General features: G+C 41.5%; 1 protein-coding gene across 3 annotated transcripts in view; it reads left to right on the top strand.

Annotated features, from left to right (window-relative positions):
• The window catches only part of POLN (DNA polymerase nu), a 146246-nt gene that overhangs the window by 27700 nt on the left and 104634 nt on the right, over positions 1-13912 (top strand). For all 3 annotated transcript variants that reach the window (XM_032253954.1, XM_032253955.1, XM_032253953.1), the window contains exons 4-7: positions 82-194; positions 8565-8722; positions 11594-11662; positions 13211-13271. In XM_032253954.1, coding sequence (XP_032109845.1) covers positions 82-194; positions 8565-8722; positions 11594-11662; positions 13211-13271 — 401 coding nt within the window. The remainder of the gene's footprint in view (positions 1-81; positions 195-8564; positions 8723-11593; positions 11663-13210; positions 13272-13912) is intronic.

The following is a 13912-nucleotide window of genomic DNA, read 5'->3' as shown; positions in this document are numbered from 1 at the left end:
AGTTGAGTAGTAGTAATATTTTTTCAAGTTTGGAGGTTCTAAATTAATGTTTAAATCAGTGAATTTCTTTTCATCTTCTAGGAATGTGCTGTTTCAAACACTGAAATGTAAATGTCCTGTTATTTGCTTTAATGCTAAGGATTTTGTGAGAATAGTGCTGCAGTTTTTCGGTAATGATGGCAGTTGGAAACATGGTAAGTTCTATTTTTTATTCTCTCTATAATTTAACTCTTCAACTGGGACTCCTCCTATGAATAGGAGAATGGTGAGGTTAGCCATGGCACACAACCCCTGCGGGACCTTGCCTCACAGACTACTATGCGTCCTCACGGGCCGTAAGCATGGGGGGGCAGTTTTCCCCTATGTTTCCAGCTTATTTGAATTTTTACAAGTATATATTACTTTCATAATTTAAAATAGGAAAGAATTAACTTATGTAGCCTGGTCAGTGAGATTTGTTATTACCACAAATAGCTTATAAACTTTCTAAAAATTAAAGTACGGTCAAGAGTAATTAACGTCAAAACAATATAGGATTACCTTTTATTTAAAATAGTAAAGATTTTAAATACACACGTGCACACACACACACACACACACATATATATATATATTTTTAATTTTTTGATTATTTTGTGGAGATGGGGCCCAACTTTGTTGCCTAGACTGGTCTCAAACTGCTGGCCTCAAGCCATCCTCCTGCCTCAGTTCCTCCCAAAGTGCTGGGATTACAGGTGTGAGTCACTGCACTTGGCCTAAAATAGTAAACTTTTAAAAAACTAGATGGACACGGCTGGGCGCGGTGTCTCATACCTGTAATCCCAGCACTTTGGGAGGCTGAGGCAGGCAGATCACGAGGTCAGGAGTTCGAAACTAGGCTGGCCAACATGGTGAAAACCTCTCTCTACTAAAAATACAAAAATTAGCCAGGCGTGGTGATGCACGCCTGTAATCCTAGCTACTCAGGAGGCTGAGGCAGGAGAATTGCTTGAACCCGGGAGGTAGAGGACAGATGGGTGGTAAAACAAATATATAAGCAGTAAAAACAAATAGCAAAAATATTCGTTGTAGAATCTAGGTGGTGGACATATGTGTTCACTGTATAATTCTTTTCAAATTATCTGTATGTTTGAAAATGTTCATAATGAAAGGCTGGAAAAAACCCTTTTTATTGTCAAAAATTTCTAACACATGCAAAAGTAGCCATCACCCAGTTTTAGCAATTATCAATTTTCAGCCAATCTTTTTTTTTTTTTTTTTTTTTTGAGACAGAGTCTCGCTCTGTCTCAAAATACATATATCTATTATATATCAGAAAAAAAATACTGTTTTTCATAGTGGCTGTACTAATTTACTTTCCCACCAATAGTGTATGAGGTTCCCCTTTCTCTACATCCTCGCTAGTATCTCTTATTCCTTATCTTTTTGATAAAAGTAATTTTAAATTGGGGTGAGATGATATCTCATTGTGCCTTTCCTTGTATTTTTATTTATTTATTTATTTTATAAATAGGGATGGGGTTTCATCATATTGGCCAGGATTGTCTCAATTTCCTGACCTCATGATCCGCCTGCCTCGGCCTCCCAAAGTGCTGGGATTATAGGCATGAGCCACCATGCCTGGCCTCCTTGCATTTTTCTTATAATTAGTGATGTTGAGCATTTAAAAATATTCTTGTTGGCCTTTTGTATATCTTCTTTTCAGAAATGTCTATTCAAATCTTTTGTCATTTTAAAATCATGTTTCTCCCTATTGAGCTGTTTGAGTTCCTTTTATATCCTGGTTATTAATCCCCTGTCAGATGGATAGTTTGCAAATATTTTCTTCCATTCTGTGGATTGTCTCCATACTCTGTTGTTTCCTTTACTGTACAGCTTTTGCTTGATGTAATTTTATTTGCCTAGTTTTGCTTTTGTTGCCTATGCTTTTGAGGTTTTAGTAAAAAAAAAAAATTGCCCAGACAAATGCCCTGGAGCATTTTCCCAGTGTTTTCTTCCAGAAGTTTCATAGTTTCAGGTCTTAGATTTAAGTCCTTAAACTAAACTAGGAGTCTAATTTCATTCTTCTACATGTGATTTTCCCATAAACTTTCCCCAATATATATTCTTGGCACCTGTCAAAAATGAATTGGCTGTAAATGTGTGGATTTATTCCTGGGATTTCTATTCTGTTCCATTGGTCTATGTGTCTGTTTTTATGTCAGTACCATGCTGTCTTGGTTACTATAGCTTTGTAATATAATTTGAAGTCAGGCAGTTTGATTCCTCCAGCTTTGTTCTTTTTGCTCATGATTGCTTTGGTTATTCAGGGTGTTTGGTTCCATACAGATTTTAGGCTTTTTGTCCAATTTCTGTGAAGAATGTCATTGGTATTTTGATAGAGATTGCATTTACTCTTTAATTGCTTTAGGTAACATTGATATTTTAACAATATTAATTTTTGCATTCCCTCACTTTTATTCTATGTAAGTCTTTATAAGTAAAATGGGTTTCTAGTAAGCAGGAAATAGTTGGGTCTTATTTCCTTATCCATTCAGCCATTCTCTGTCTTTTAATTGAAGAATCTAGTCGATTTACATTCAATGTTATTGGTAAGTGAGGACTTATTACTGCCATTTTATTACTTGTGGTTAAGTGATTTTCTCTGGTAGTATGTTTTAATTTGTTGCTTTTTGTTTTTAGTGTATTTATTATAGGTTTTTGCTTTGTGGTTACAAAATACAATAACAAATACACGAAAAATAAAAAGGAGCCTTACAAAAAACATCTTAGAGTTATAACAAGTTATTTTAAACAGATGACAACTTATCTTTATTTACAAAGAAGAGAATAGAAACAAATAAAGGAAAAACTAAAAAATGTCTACACTTAATTTCCACCCCCTACACACATTTTGACTTTTTGTGCCTCAATTTATGTGTTTTTATATTGCCCATCTCTTAACAGGTTGCTATAGCTATTACGGTTTTTTATAGATTTATCTTTTAATCCTCATACTGGAATTATGAGTGGATTGCATACCAGAATTACAGTGTTAGAGTATGCTGAGTTATGTATTTACTTTTATCAGTGGGTTTTAATCTTTCAAATGTTTTCTTTTTTCGTGTTCATGTATTTTTCTTTCAGATTGAAGAACTCCTTTTAGCATATCTTGGAAGATGGGTCTGGTGGTGATTAATTTCCTTAGTTTTTGTTTGGGGCTTTATTTTTCATGTTTGAAGCATAGCTTTGCTGGGCACAGAATTCGTGGTTGGCAGTTGTCTTTTGTTCTTGTTTTTTTGAGAAGATGGGGTCTCTCCCTCTGTCACTCAGGCTGGAATGCAGTGATGTGATCATAGCTCACTGTAACCTCAAATTCCTGGGCTCCAGTGATCCTTCTTCATCAGCCTCCCAAGTAGATGGTACTACAGGTGTGTTCTACCATATCCAGCTAATTTTTTTATTTTTATTTTTTAGAGACAGGGGTCTCACTATGTCGTCCTGGCTGCTGTCGAACTCATAGCCTGAAGTGATCCTCCTGTCTTGGGCTCCCAAAATGCTGAGATTACAGGTGTGAGCCCCTGAGCCTGGCAGTTTTATTTTCTTTCAACACTTTGAATATAATATCCCACATCCTCCTGGCCTCTAGGGTTTCCATTGAGAAATCTGTTGCCAGATGGATTGGAGCTCCTTTATACATTATTTGTTCTTTTCTCTTGCAGCTTTTGGGGTGCTTTCTTTGTCCTTGACCTTTGGAGGCTTGCTTAATATATGCATTAGGATAGTTTATTTGAATTTAATCTGTTTGGTGATCTCTGGCCTTCTTGTACCTGGATATTTATGTCTTTCTCAAGATTTGGGTCGGATGCAGTGGCTCATGCCTATAATCACAGCATTTTGGGAGACTGAGGCAGGTGATTCACTTGAGGTCAGAAGTTCGAGACCAGCCTGACCAACATGGTGAAACCCTGTATCTACTAAAAATTCAAAAGTGAGCTAGGCATGGTGGCACATTCCTATAATCCCAGCTACTCGGGAGGCTGCGACAGAAGAATCGCTTTAATCCAGGAGGCAGAGGTTGCAATGAGCCAAGATCAAGCCATTGCACTCCAGCCTGAGCAACAGAACAAACCTCTGTCTAAAAACCAAAAACAAAAAACAACCAAAAAAACATTTGGGAAATTTTATGTTATTATTTTTTGAATAAGCTTTCTACTCCTTGCTCTTGCTCTGCTTTATCTTGAACACCAATAATTCTTAGATTTGATCTTTTGAGGCAATTTTCTATACCTTATAGGTGTTCTTCATTTCTCTTCTCTCTTTTCTTTTTTCTCCTCTGTGTCTTTTCCAATAACCTGTCTTCAGACTCACTGATTCTTTTCTCTGCTTGATCCATTCTGCTGTTGAGAGCCTCTAATGAATTTTGCAGCTCAGCAAATATATTTCTCAGTTCCAGGATTTCTGTTTGATTTTTAAAATTATTTCAATCTCTGTTAAATTTTTCTGATAAATTTCTGGGTTTTTCCATGATATTTTAGAGATCACTGAGTTTCCTTAAAACTGCAGTTTTGAATTATTGATCAAAGAGCTTCTCTATCACCATCCTGTTAAGGTCAGTCACTGGCTTCTTGCTTTGTCTGGTTCGAGGAGGTCTTGGTTCCCCGCTTGCTGTTATTTCTTTTGGATGCGTCTGTTTCTTTGCATGGAAGGATTAGGTTTTTCTTCCAATCTTCTCTTTCTGGCTTGTTTTGTTTTTTTATTGGATATGTTTGCTCAGAGATTTTTATATATTGTATACCTGTTGGAATATCTTTTCTTTTTTGCTAGGTCCTTTCTTCCTTTTTGTCACTAGATGGCACCTTAAGCCCAGGTGTGCCTCGGCTCTAGCAAACTTCAGAGCACTGGCCATCCCTGCTGAGGAAAGTCTGTAAGGGTATACCTTGACAGTATGGGAAGGCTAGCTGGGAGTTCATACCCAGGGGACATGTGGTACTCCTCCAACATGGTACAGCTGACCAGCCTCTTTGTTTTGGTGTCTCCTCTGTCCATGGTACAGAGCAGAGTGTCTGTGATGACATGTGCTTGCTAGAGTGATGTCTAACTTCTGTCTTTTTATTGTTTATTTGTAAGAATTATTGGCTGGGCGCGGCGGCTCATGCCTGTAATCCCAGTACTTTGGGAGGCTGAGGTGGCCAATTCACGAGGTCAGGAATTCGAGACCATCCTGGTCAACATGGTGAAACCCCGTCTCTACTAAAAATACAAAATTTAGCTGGACATGGTGGCACGTGCCTGTAGTCCCAGCTACTCAGGAGACTGAGGCAGGAGAATAGCTTGAACCTGGAAGGCTGAGGTTGCAGGTTCTAGCACTCTAGAACCCATTGTACTCTAGCCTGGTGACAGCGAGACTCCATAAAAAAAAAAAGGTTTATATATTCTAATACAATTTGCAAATATTTTCTCTCAATCTGTGATTTATGTTTTTATAGTTTGTTGATGTCCTTTGAAGCACACTTTTTTTTTTTAAAGGAAATTCAATTTATTTGTGTTTTCTCTTGTCATTTGTATTTTTGGTGTTAAATCTAAGAGACCATTGTTTAATTCAAGGTCAGAAAGATTTACTCATTTTTTTTCCTAAGAGTTTAATCATTTTCTCTCTGAGGTTAGGCTTATGATCCATTTTTAGTTAATTTTTTCATATGATGTGAGGTAGGGGTCTGTATTAGTGTCCTCGGGCTGCTGTAACATTACCGTAAACTGAGTGCTCAAAACAACAAAAATTTATTTTCTTACGGTTCTGGAGGCCAGAAGTCCAAATTAAGGTGTTGGCAGGGCCAGTTCCTTCTGGAGTCTCTGAGAGAAAATCCATTCTGTGACTCTCCTGCAGCTTCTGGTGGTAACTGGCGGTCCTTGGCACTCCTTGACTTGTAGACACATCCTTCCAGTCTCTGCCTCCACCCTCATGTGGCTTTTCCCTCTGCGTGTCTCTATACATCACCTTCTTTTCTGTCTTTCACAAGGATACCCATCATTGGATTTAGGGCCTACCCTAACTTAAGATGATCTCATCTCAAGATTCCTACCATAACTATATCTGCAAAGGCCTTATTTCAAGTAAGTTCCCATTCTGAGGTTCTGGGTGCAGACATCTTTCGAGGACCACAATTCAACCCACTGTTGGTATCCAACACCAACAAAGGTATCTTAGTACCTTTGTTGAAAATCAATTAACCATTGATGTATGGGTTTACTTCTAGACTCTTAGTTCTGTTCCACTGATCTGTAGGTCTATTCTGTGTCAATACTATACTGTACTGATCACGCATATGTCTTTAAGTGTGTAAAGTCATTTTGAATTACAGTGTTTAGTGCTGTGTTCGTTTGTTTTTTTCTTTGATTTCATGTGTTGAATCTTCTTGCCTGTCTTTCATGTTTATCTTTTTGTCATATTTATCATTTTTTATCCAGAATCCATTTTCAGTCTCTTTAATTTTTTACAATTTATTTTATTTTATTTTTAAGTTCTGTTGAATTTGATTCCCAGGAGGCGGAGGCTGATCACACTACTGCACTCCAGCCTGATCCTGCACTGCAGCCTGGATGACAGAGTGAGACCCTGTCTCAGAAAAGAAAAAGAAGTGCCTGGGTGTGGTAGCTCACCCCTGTAATCCCAGCACTTTGGGAAGCCAAGGCGGGCAGATCAACTGAGGTCAGGAGTTCAAGACCAGCCTGACGAACATGGTGAAACGTCATCTCTACTAAAATTACAAAAATTAGCTGGGTGTGGTGGCAGGCGCTTATAATCTTAGCTACTTGGGAGACTGAGACGGAGAATCACTTGAACCCAGGAGGCAGAGGTTGCAGTGAATCGAGATTGTGCCATTGCACTCTAGTCTGGGCAACAGAGCAAGACTCTGTCTCAAAAAAACAAACGAAAAATTCCTTCTTTTTCATCTTTTCATTTTTTCTTTAAGGAGTTAGCTATTCTATTTATTTGCTTTTGTGTCTTGCCAGTTTAGTTTTTATTTCTGAAATGTCTCTTTTTAAAATTTTTCTCTCCTGGATTGTCTCATTTCTTTGTATAATTTTTCTTTTTCAAAGTTACCTAATTTCTAAGTATATAATTCTGATTTATTTATTTTTTCATAGCATTTACTATTTACTAATATTTTTGAGCTTGTTTTAAATCTTATTTTGTTAGCATTTCTTTTCTAGCTACTGGCATTTTCTCCCTAGTGTGGGATTTGTCCTGGCAGACTTAAGTTTGTCAGTTGCAAGAGATTATAGGGACAGGACATTTCCCAGAGCATTCCTGTACTGTCACGGCTTCCCCAAGGATTTTTTAAAATATATATTGATAAGTACTGTTACTTTTGGAATATTAGATCATTGAAAAGGCAAGTGGAATGAAACAGTCCTATTGGGTCAGTCCTTATCACCAGACAGTGTTGTAGAAAATCATGGGCCGCTGACAGAGGTGGCAGGTAGCCAGGGGACCACTGACTCGTCTTATCCAGAGCTCCAAATGTGCCACTGTAAGAGTCTTCCTGGACCTCAAATGAGAAAGTTATAATATTGGCTGCTTGGTAAATAGAAATCTCTTAGACTGGTATCATTTAAATATGCTGGACCATATAATATTTAATGTTATATGATTTAAGACTATAGTTTTATTTAAAGGCAAACTCCTTATTTTTGTGTAGCACAATTCAGAATTTTAAAGTAACTTAAAAAGCAGTCACTTTAGGATTTAGTTTGTCTATTAATTTATAAGCCTTCTCCCCATCCTTTTATGAATCTCCCTCCATGTCTAGAGTGTTCTGTTATAAAAGCTTATCTGTTTAGCAAATACTGTGTTTACTTTTTAGAAAGTATTTTCTCATGTATATCACAGATAATTACAGTAATCTTTTCCCCCGGTTTCTGAATGAAGAAACTAACACTGAAGGGGAGAGGTGGCCTCCTAGGCTCATAGGGTGATTCAGAATCCAGGCCCAGTGCTCCTTCCACAGTACCAAGGTGCTGCGTATTAGTTGTCTTGTGGATTTTCCACTCTTCAGGGAGAATGCCAAAGCGTCTTTGCCTTGGGGTGTCATGTACTCAGGCAACTCCTGCCCTTCTTCCTTTTGCTCCAGAGGCTTGGATTCCAGACTCAATGGTGCAAGACTGCCCAGTGAGGCTGGAGGAGGGGAGGACTTGGCAGAAAGGATGCCTGAGGGAAAGAGGAGCAAGGAGGAGGGGAGGCAGGAAGCGTGGCCCAGCACTCTGACTGACAGCTTTTAACGTGTTTTTGAGAGATCCAAATTGCAATTGAGCTTGCAGACCCTTCTTTATGGCTATTTGAAATCTGCTTCTTTAATATGACACCCACAGAGATGGGCCACACGGGACTTGGGTTGGTTTAGGCGGCCTTATCAAAGGTTCTAAGTTCTGGAGAATGATGGAGAGTCACTTTGGTCCTTAGCTCTATAATTTGAGAGGATGATTATACTATTATTACTCATTTGAACTTAAGTATCTTGTCAAAGCAGGAGAAACAACTATTGGTTTTTCTTGGGATGATCGAATGACCTTTTTCTCTTCAGTTGCTGATTTTGTAGGGCTAGATCCCAGAATTGCTGCATGGCTTATAGATCCTAGTGATGCTGCACCCTCTTTTGAAGATTTAGTAGAAAAATACTGTGACAAATCCATTACGGTTAAAGTGAGCAGCACATATGGAAATTCCTCAAGAAACATTGTGGTAAGTTGTTTATGGTTTTATCAATCTGAATTCATACTATTATTTCTGGAAGCTTTTTCAATTTTATTGATAGCCTAATAGTAAAAAGAACATTGTCAACATTCATTTTCACTTATTGAGCTATTCAGCACAAAGAGTTGTGACCTTGGTGTTTCTGGTGGAGGATGTTGAATAAGAATGGGCGATGGCTGTTCTTCCATGGAACCTGTTCCAGAAATCTGTCCATGGTGCGACTCTTCCAGACAAGTCTCTGGTGTCAGTGTCACCTGCTCCATGAGCAGAAAGCCACTCATCAGTAAATTCTTAGTGCTTGTGATATGGCCACAGTGCCGGAGTCCTGGGATGGCCCCTCTTCAGTCTGTCTGGAGAGAATGGTCAGAACTGCCCTGGGTCTGAGGCTGGGCACAGTGGCTCACACCTGTAATCCCAGCACTTTGGGAGGCCAAGGTGGGCGGATCACTTGAGGCCAGGAGTTCAAGACTCAACCTAGCCAACCTGGCAAAACCCCCTCTCCTAAAAATACAAAAATGAGCCAAGCATGTGGTACGTGACTGTAGTCCCAGCTACTCGGGAGGCTGAGGCAGGAGAATTGCTTGAATGCGGAGGTGAAGGTTGCAGTGAGCTGAGATCATGCCACTGCACTCCAGCCTGAGTAACAGAGTAAGACTTTGTCTCCAAAAAAAAAAAAGAACTGTCTTGAGTCTCTCTCCAGGACCTTCCTGGCTAGAGATGCCTCTGGTTATCAGGAAGCACCATCAGAGAAACAGTGGCACTCAAAACTTCTAGAAATGTGCCTGGAACCCAGAGAGAGACCTCTCAGCAGGCCCCAGAGGAGAGGTGTCTAGTGGTGGCAGTGTGGCCACAGTTGGGGCCACTCAGTTGAGGCTGTCTAGTTAGCTGTCAGTGAACAGTTACATGGTAAAATCACTGCTGGAGGAACACACAGGCTACTGAGCTAGCTTGAGCAAGCAGAACAAAGCCAGAGGTGACGTGAGCCTGTGCCTGTGTGAGTCATCAAGCTGGGGCTAAGAGGCGACGTGAGCCTGTGCCATGTGCTGTGCACTGAGCTGGGGGTAAGAGATGACGTGAGCCCATGCTGAGCGCTGGGCACTGAGCTGGGGGTAAGAGGTGATGTGAGCCTGTGCTGAGCGCCGGGCACTGAGCTGGGGGTAAGAGGTGATTTGAGCCTTTGCTGAGCGCCGGGCACTGAGCTAGGGGTAAGAGGTAATGTGAGCCTATGCCATGTGCCGGGCTCTGAGCTGGGGGTAAGAGGTGACGTGAACCTGTGCTGAGTGCCAGGCACCGACCTAGGAGTAAGAGGTGATGCAAGCCCATGCCAGGCACTGGGCACTGAGCTGGGGATATTTGGTTCATGCACTTCATCCTCACAGATCATCTATGATGTGAAGATTTGTACCAGTAGAGCTTTGAAAATACACTCTCCCTTAATATAAAAAGAGACTTATCAGAAGGATATGGGGTAACTCACAGAATCAGAGGAAAAGCAGTACCAGGCCTTGGGAAGAACAGGAGCCAGGCGGCCCTGGGACCCAGGGAGCTGGAACCAGTAGGCATGTTGGCAGCACTGAGCCATGACCTTTTCTCTGTCCAAAAGTCGTACTTTCAGCACTTGGACAGGGTTTTCTTTCCCTCTCTTGTAACATTGTCTACACCCCACCAGGGAGGCAGGGCTTCTTGATTATATTCCTACCCAGAATCCATGCTGTCAGGCAGGGATACTTCTCCAAACAGAAGCTGACATAGTAGGAAGAAATAGTTGTCCATCTCAGAATTATCAGTTCCAGTTTACAGATGAGAAAACTGAAGTGTAGAAAGGTACATGTGCCTTGCTCAGGGTCAAATTAAGGCCAGAGTTCAACTCATCCACACTCCAGGGGGAAAAGAGGCAGCCTCAGATGCAGTTCTGTTTGTGTCTCATCGGCCAGATATGTGTAGTTGAGCCATGCAGTGCATGGATGAGGGTGGGAAATGGAAGTCCAGCCATTAATCTACGTGATCACAGGTTAATCAACACCCTGCTCTCCAAAGAGGTGGAGAATTCTGCCAGGTGGCAGCCAAGATCTTGACGTGGAGGGGCTCTTCTATAGGATGTTCTCCTGATATTCACAGGAGAGCCACAACCAGGTTGACTGGAAAACAGTGCCGGGACGTGTGGGGCCAGCCACTGGTCCACTGGGATGTTCACTCTAATCTCAAGCCTTTAGCAGAAAACTGAGTCTGAGTGGGCTGGAGTTGGGGGGTTTGTTTGGCAGGATGGGGTGTTGAAGAAGAGGTCCTGGGGCTCCATGTTAGGGGAAGGAGAATGAGACTCTGTATTGAGGGGCTCATCTCATCCCATCTCCCTCTTTGTCAGTCAAACACAGACCCATGTTTGTCATCTCCCAGGGCCTCTGTATGCATCTCCTGGGCTGAGAATGGAGGGGTAAGTGGAACGTGGCAGCAGCTCTATGTGGGTGCAGGGCAGTAAGGCTGATAGAATGGAGCCGTGGACTCGAGAGAGGCCAGGTCTGCATTCTCCTCTCCCTGCTACCATTTAATCCTTGCACCTGAGGCACTAGGCTTCTTTGTGGTTCTGTTTCTCGATTTGTAAAATAAGGAAATACCTTAGGTTGGGAGGAAGTGTCCACCTATGGATAGCCTGCGCTTGCACAGTAGAAGCACTTTCTATGTAGATGGAGATTTGTTCAGTTGAGGTTTTGGGTGACACACTACCACATATATGACATCTGCCACTGAAAGCCCCATGGGATTTTCCTAGGAAAAATTGTTCAAGTTGTGCCAGTTCCAGACTGTGATGAGCACTACCACCAAGTTTATCTGATTTTTAAAAACACTTTTGCTCTTTTAAAGAATCAGAACGTACGTGAGAACCTGAAGATACTCTACAGACTTACGATGGACCTTTGCTCTAAACTGAAGGCAAGGCATTTTATTATAATTTCTGGCTGACAGAAGCTCGCAGGAGATGTCTTTTCATTCACACCTGTTCTCCCAGGGAGCAATGCTGCACTATGTTTGAATGCGAAGGAAACAAAACCTTGAGTTCTAAGAACAAATTAACCTGTGCATCACTCAGAAAAGGGTAGTCTAAAATGATAAGACCTGAAGTTTTAAAAATGCTTTCTGTAGGTTGAAAACAATTGAAATGTTTTTTAAAGCCTTCTCTTTAAGTGGGATGTTTCCAATGCCATAGTTAATGTAAAAGCTGAGCATTAATTTTGATTAATTGTGGGATGGACATAGCTTCACTCAACCAGAGTCTTCCTGGGAAGCAGACAGCCACTTCAGTGAACAACCAAGAAGAGCTGAATGGAGGGGTGTCTGGAGGTGAGGGAGGGTGAGGAGCAGCAGCCAGAAGGAGAAGCCTCCAGGGACAGGCAGTAACTCAGCCTGTTTCCCTCCCTCCTGCCCTCATTGCCCTACTGGCGCCCAGTCTGAGAGCAGATGAGTGGTCCAGGTGATGTGGCCTGGAGGGGCCTGCCCTGCCCTATGGGCAGGGGCAGGGGAGAGAATGAGTCTACAGGGGCAGGAGGGAACATGAGGGCAAGAGTCGGAGGATGGAGCCCGGGACTGTCTCATGGCAGCAGGAAAAATAAAAATGATGAGACTCATGAAGAGCACAGGAGGACACAGATAAATAGAGATTCCATGCTCTCAGGAGGTGGCCTGGAATAAAGATTTAATGTTCCCCAAATTAACATTCACATAGTGGCAGTGAAAAACCAATGAGAATTATTGGCAAATTTGGGGAATTCAGTAAGCCTATTCTGAAATTAAAATGGAAGGCTAAAAGTCCACAAATGCTTAAATCAATCTTAAAAATGAAAAAAAGTAAAGAAAATTGAGGATGGACTTGGCCTATCAGATATTTCTTTTTATTTCTTTCTTTCCACTTCTAATGTTTGAGTTGAACCTATCTATATTTCTAAATATCTCTACTAGATCTTGGTAATAAAATAGCCTACTTAAAGGAAATAAGAGTGTATTAGGAAGAGCAAGCAAGAGGAGTAGAGGTTGTAGGAGATCAAACATGCCCATGATAGGAGTCGCCTTAATTCTAGCTCAGCAGAATTAAGTAGGCTCTTCGGTCGGGCGCAGTGGCTCACGCCTGCAATCCCAGCACTTTGGGAGGCCGAGGTGGGCAGATCAGTTGAGGTCAGGAGTTCAAGACCAGCCTGGCCAACATGGTGAGACTCTGTCTCTACCAAAAAAAAAAAAAAAATTAGCCTGGCATGGTGCGGGGGTGCCTATACTCCCAGCTACTCAGGAGGCTGAGGCAAGAAAATTGCTTGAAATGGGGAGGTGGAGGTTGCAGTGAGCTGAGATCACACCACTGCAGTCCAGCCTGGCCTACAGAGCAAGACTCTGTCTCCAAAAAAAAAAAAAAAAAAAAAAAAGGCTTTTCAACAAAATGCAGATACAATAATATTTAAATTGACATTGATGTTACTTCTTCCTATTAAACAGGATTATGGTTTATGGCAACTATTTTGTACTTTGGAGCTTCCTCTGATACCAATTTTGGCAGGTAAGTTACCATAAAGATGAAGTACAGTCATTTTTCTAGAGGATTCTTCACATTGTTTGTGATGAATATTTCTCTGTAACTTACTTAGAAGTAGATAGTATGTCTCATGGGCACTGGAGAGGTAGCAAGCCTATTATTTTCCCTTTCTGTAATGAGAGGTTGGACTGCATTCCCTCTTGGTGTGGAAAGACTGGAGGCTCTGACATTTTGGTAATAGGGGATCCCTGCTGTGCTATCTGACCCAGGAGGAGTAGACTTCTTTAGATGTTTTATATGCTAATGGTTGCCTCTTCTTCTGGTTTGCTATCCTTATGCCTTGAGAACCTTCCTGCAAGAACCACTGCAGGGCTGTCTTCTGCCTTTGCCTTTGACGCAGGTCCTGATGGGCACCACCTCAGCCAGGGAGCATTCACAGCGTGGGAAGGGCCAGCCTGGCCAGTGTGGTCCCCATGCCCACTCCCACTTCAAAGGCCAGCTCTGTCAATGCGCCCATTTGCCTGTATGACACAGGGATCCTGACAGATCCCGTTGAGAGGTTGGCATGCAGCAGGTGCTGAGTAAATGGCAGTTGCAGTCATTATCATTCTCATCAGGGAGCGAAGCATTTTGGTGTTTAGTAAAAGGATTCAGTAATGCAAGTA

This window comes from Sapajus apella, unplaced genomic scaffold (assembly GCF_009761245.1).
Source record: "Sapajus apella isolate SASKATOON/1434 unplaced genomic scaffold, GSC_monkey_1.0 scaffold85, whole genome shotgun sequence".
NCBI lineage: Eukaryota > Metazoa > Chordata > Mammalia > Primates > Cebidae > Sapajus > Sapajus apella.
Note: the sequence above shows the minus strand (reverse complement) of the source record. Positions and strands in the feature narration are given on the sequence as shown.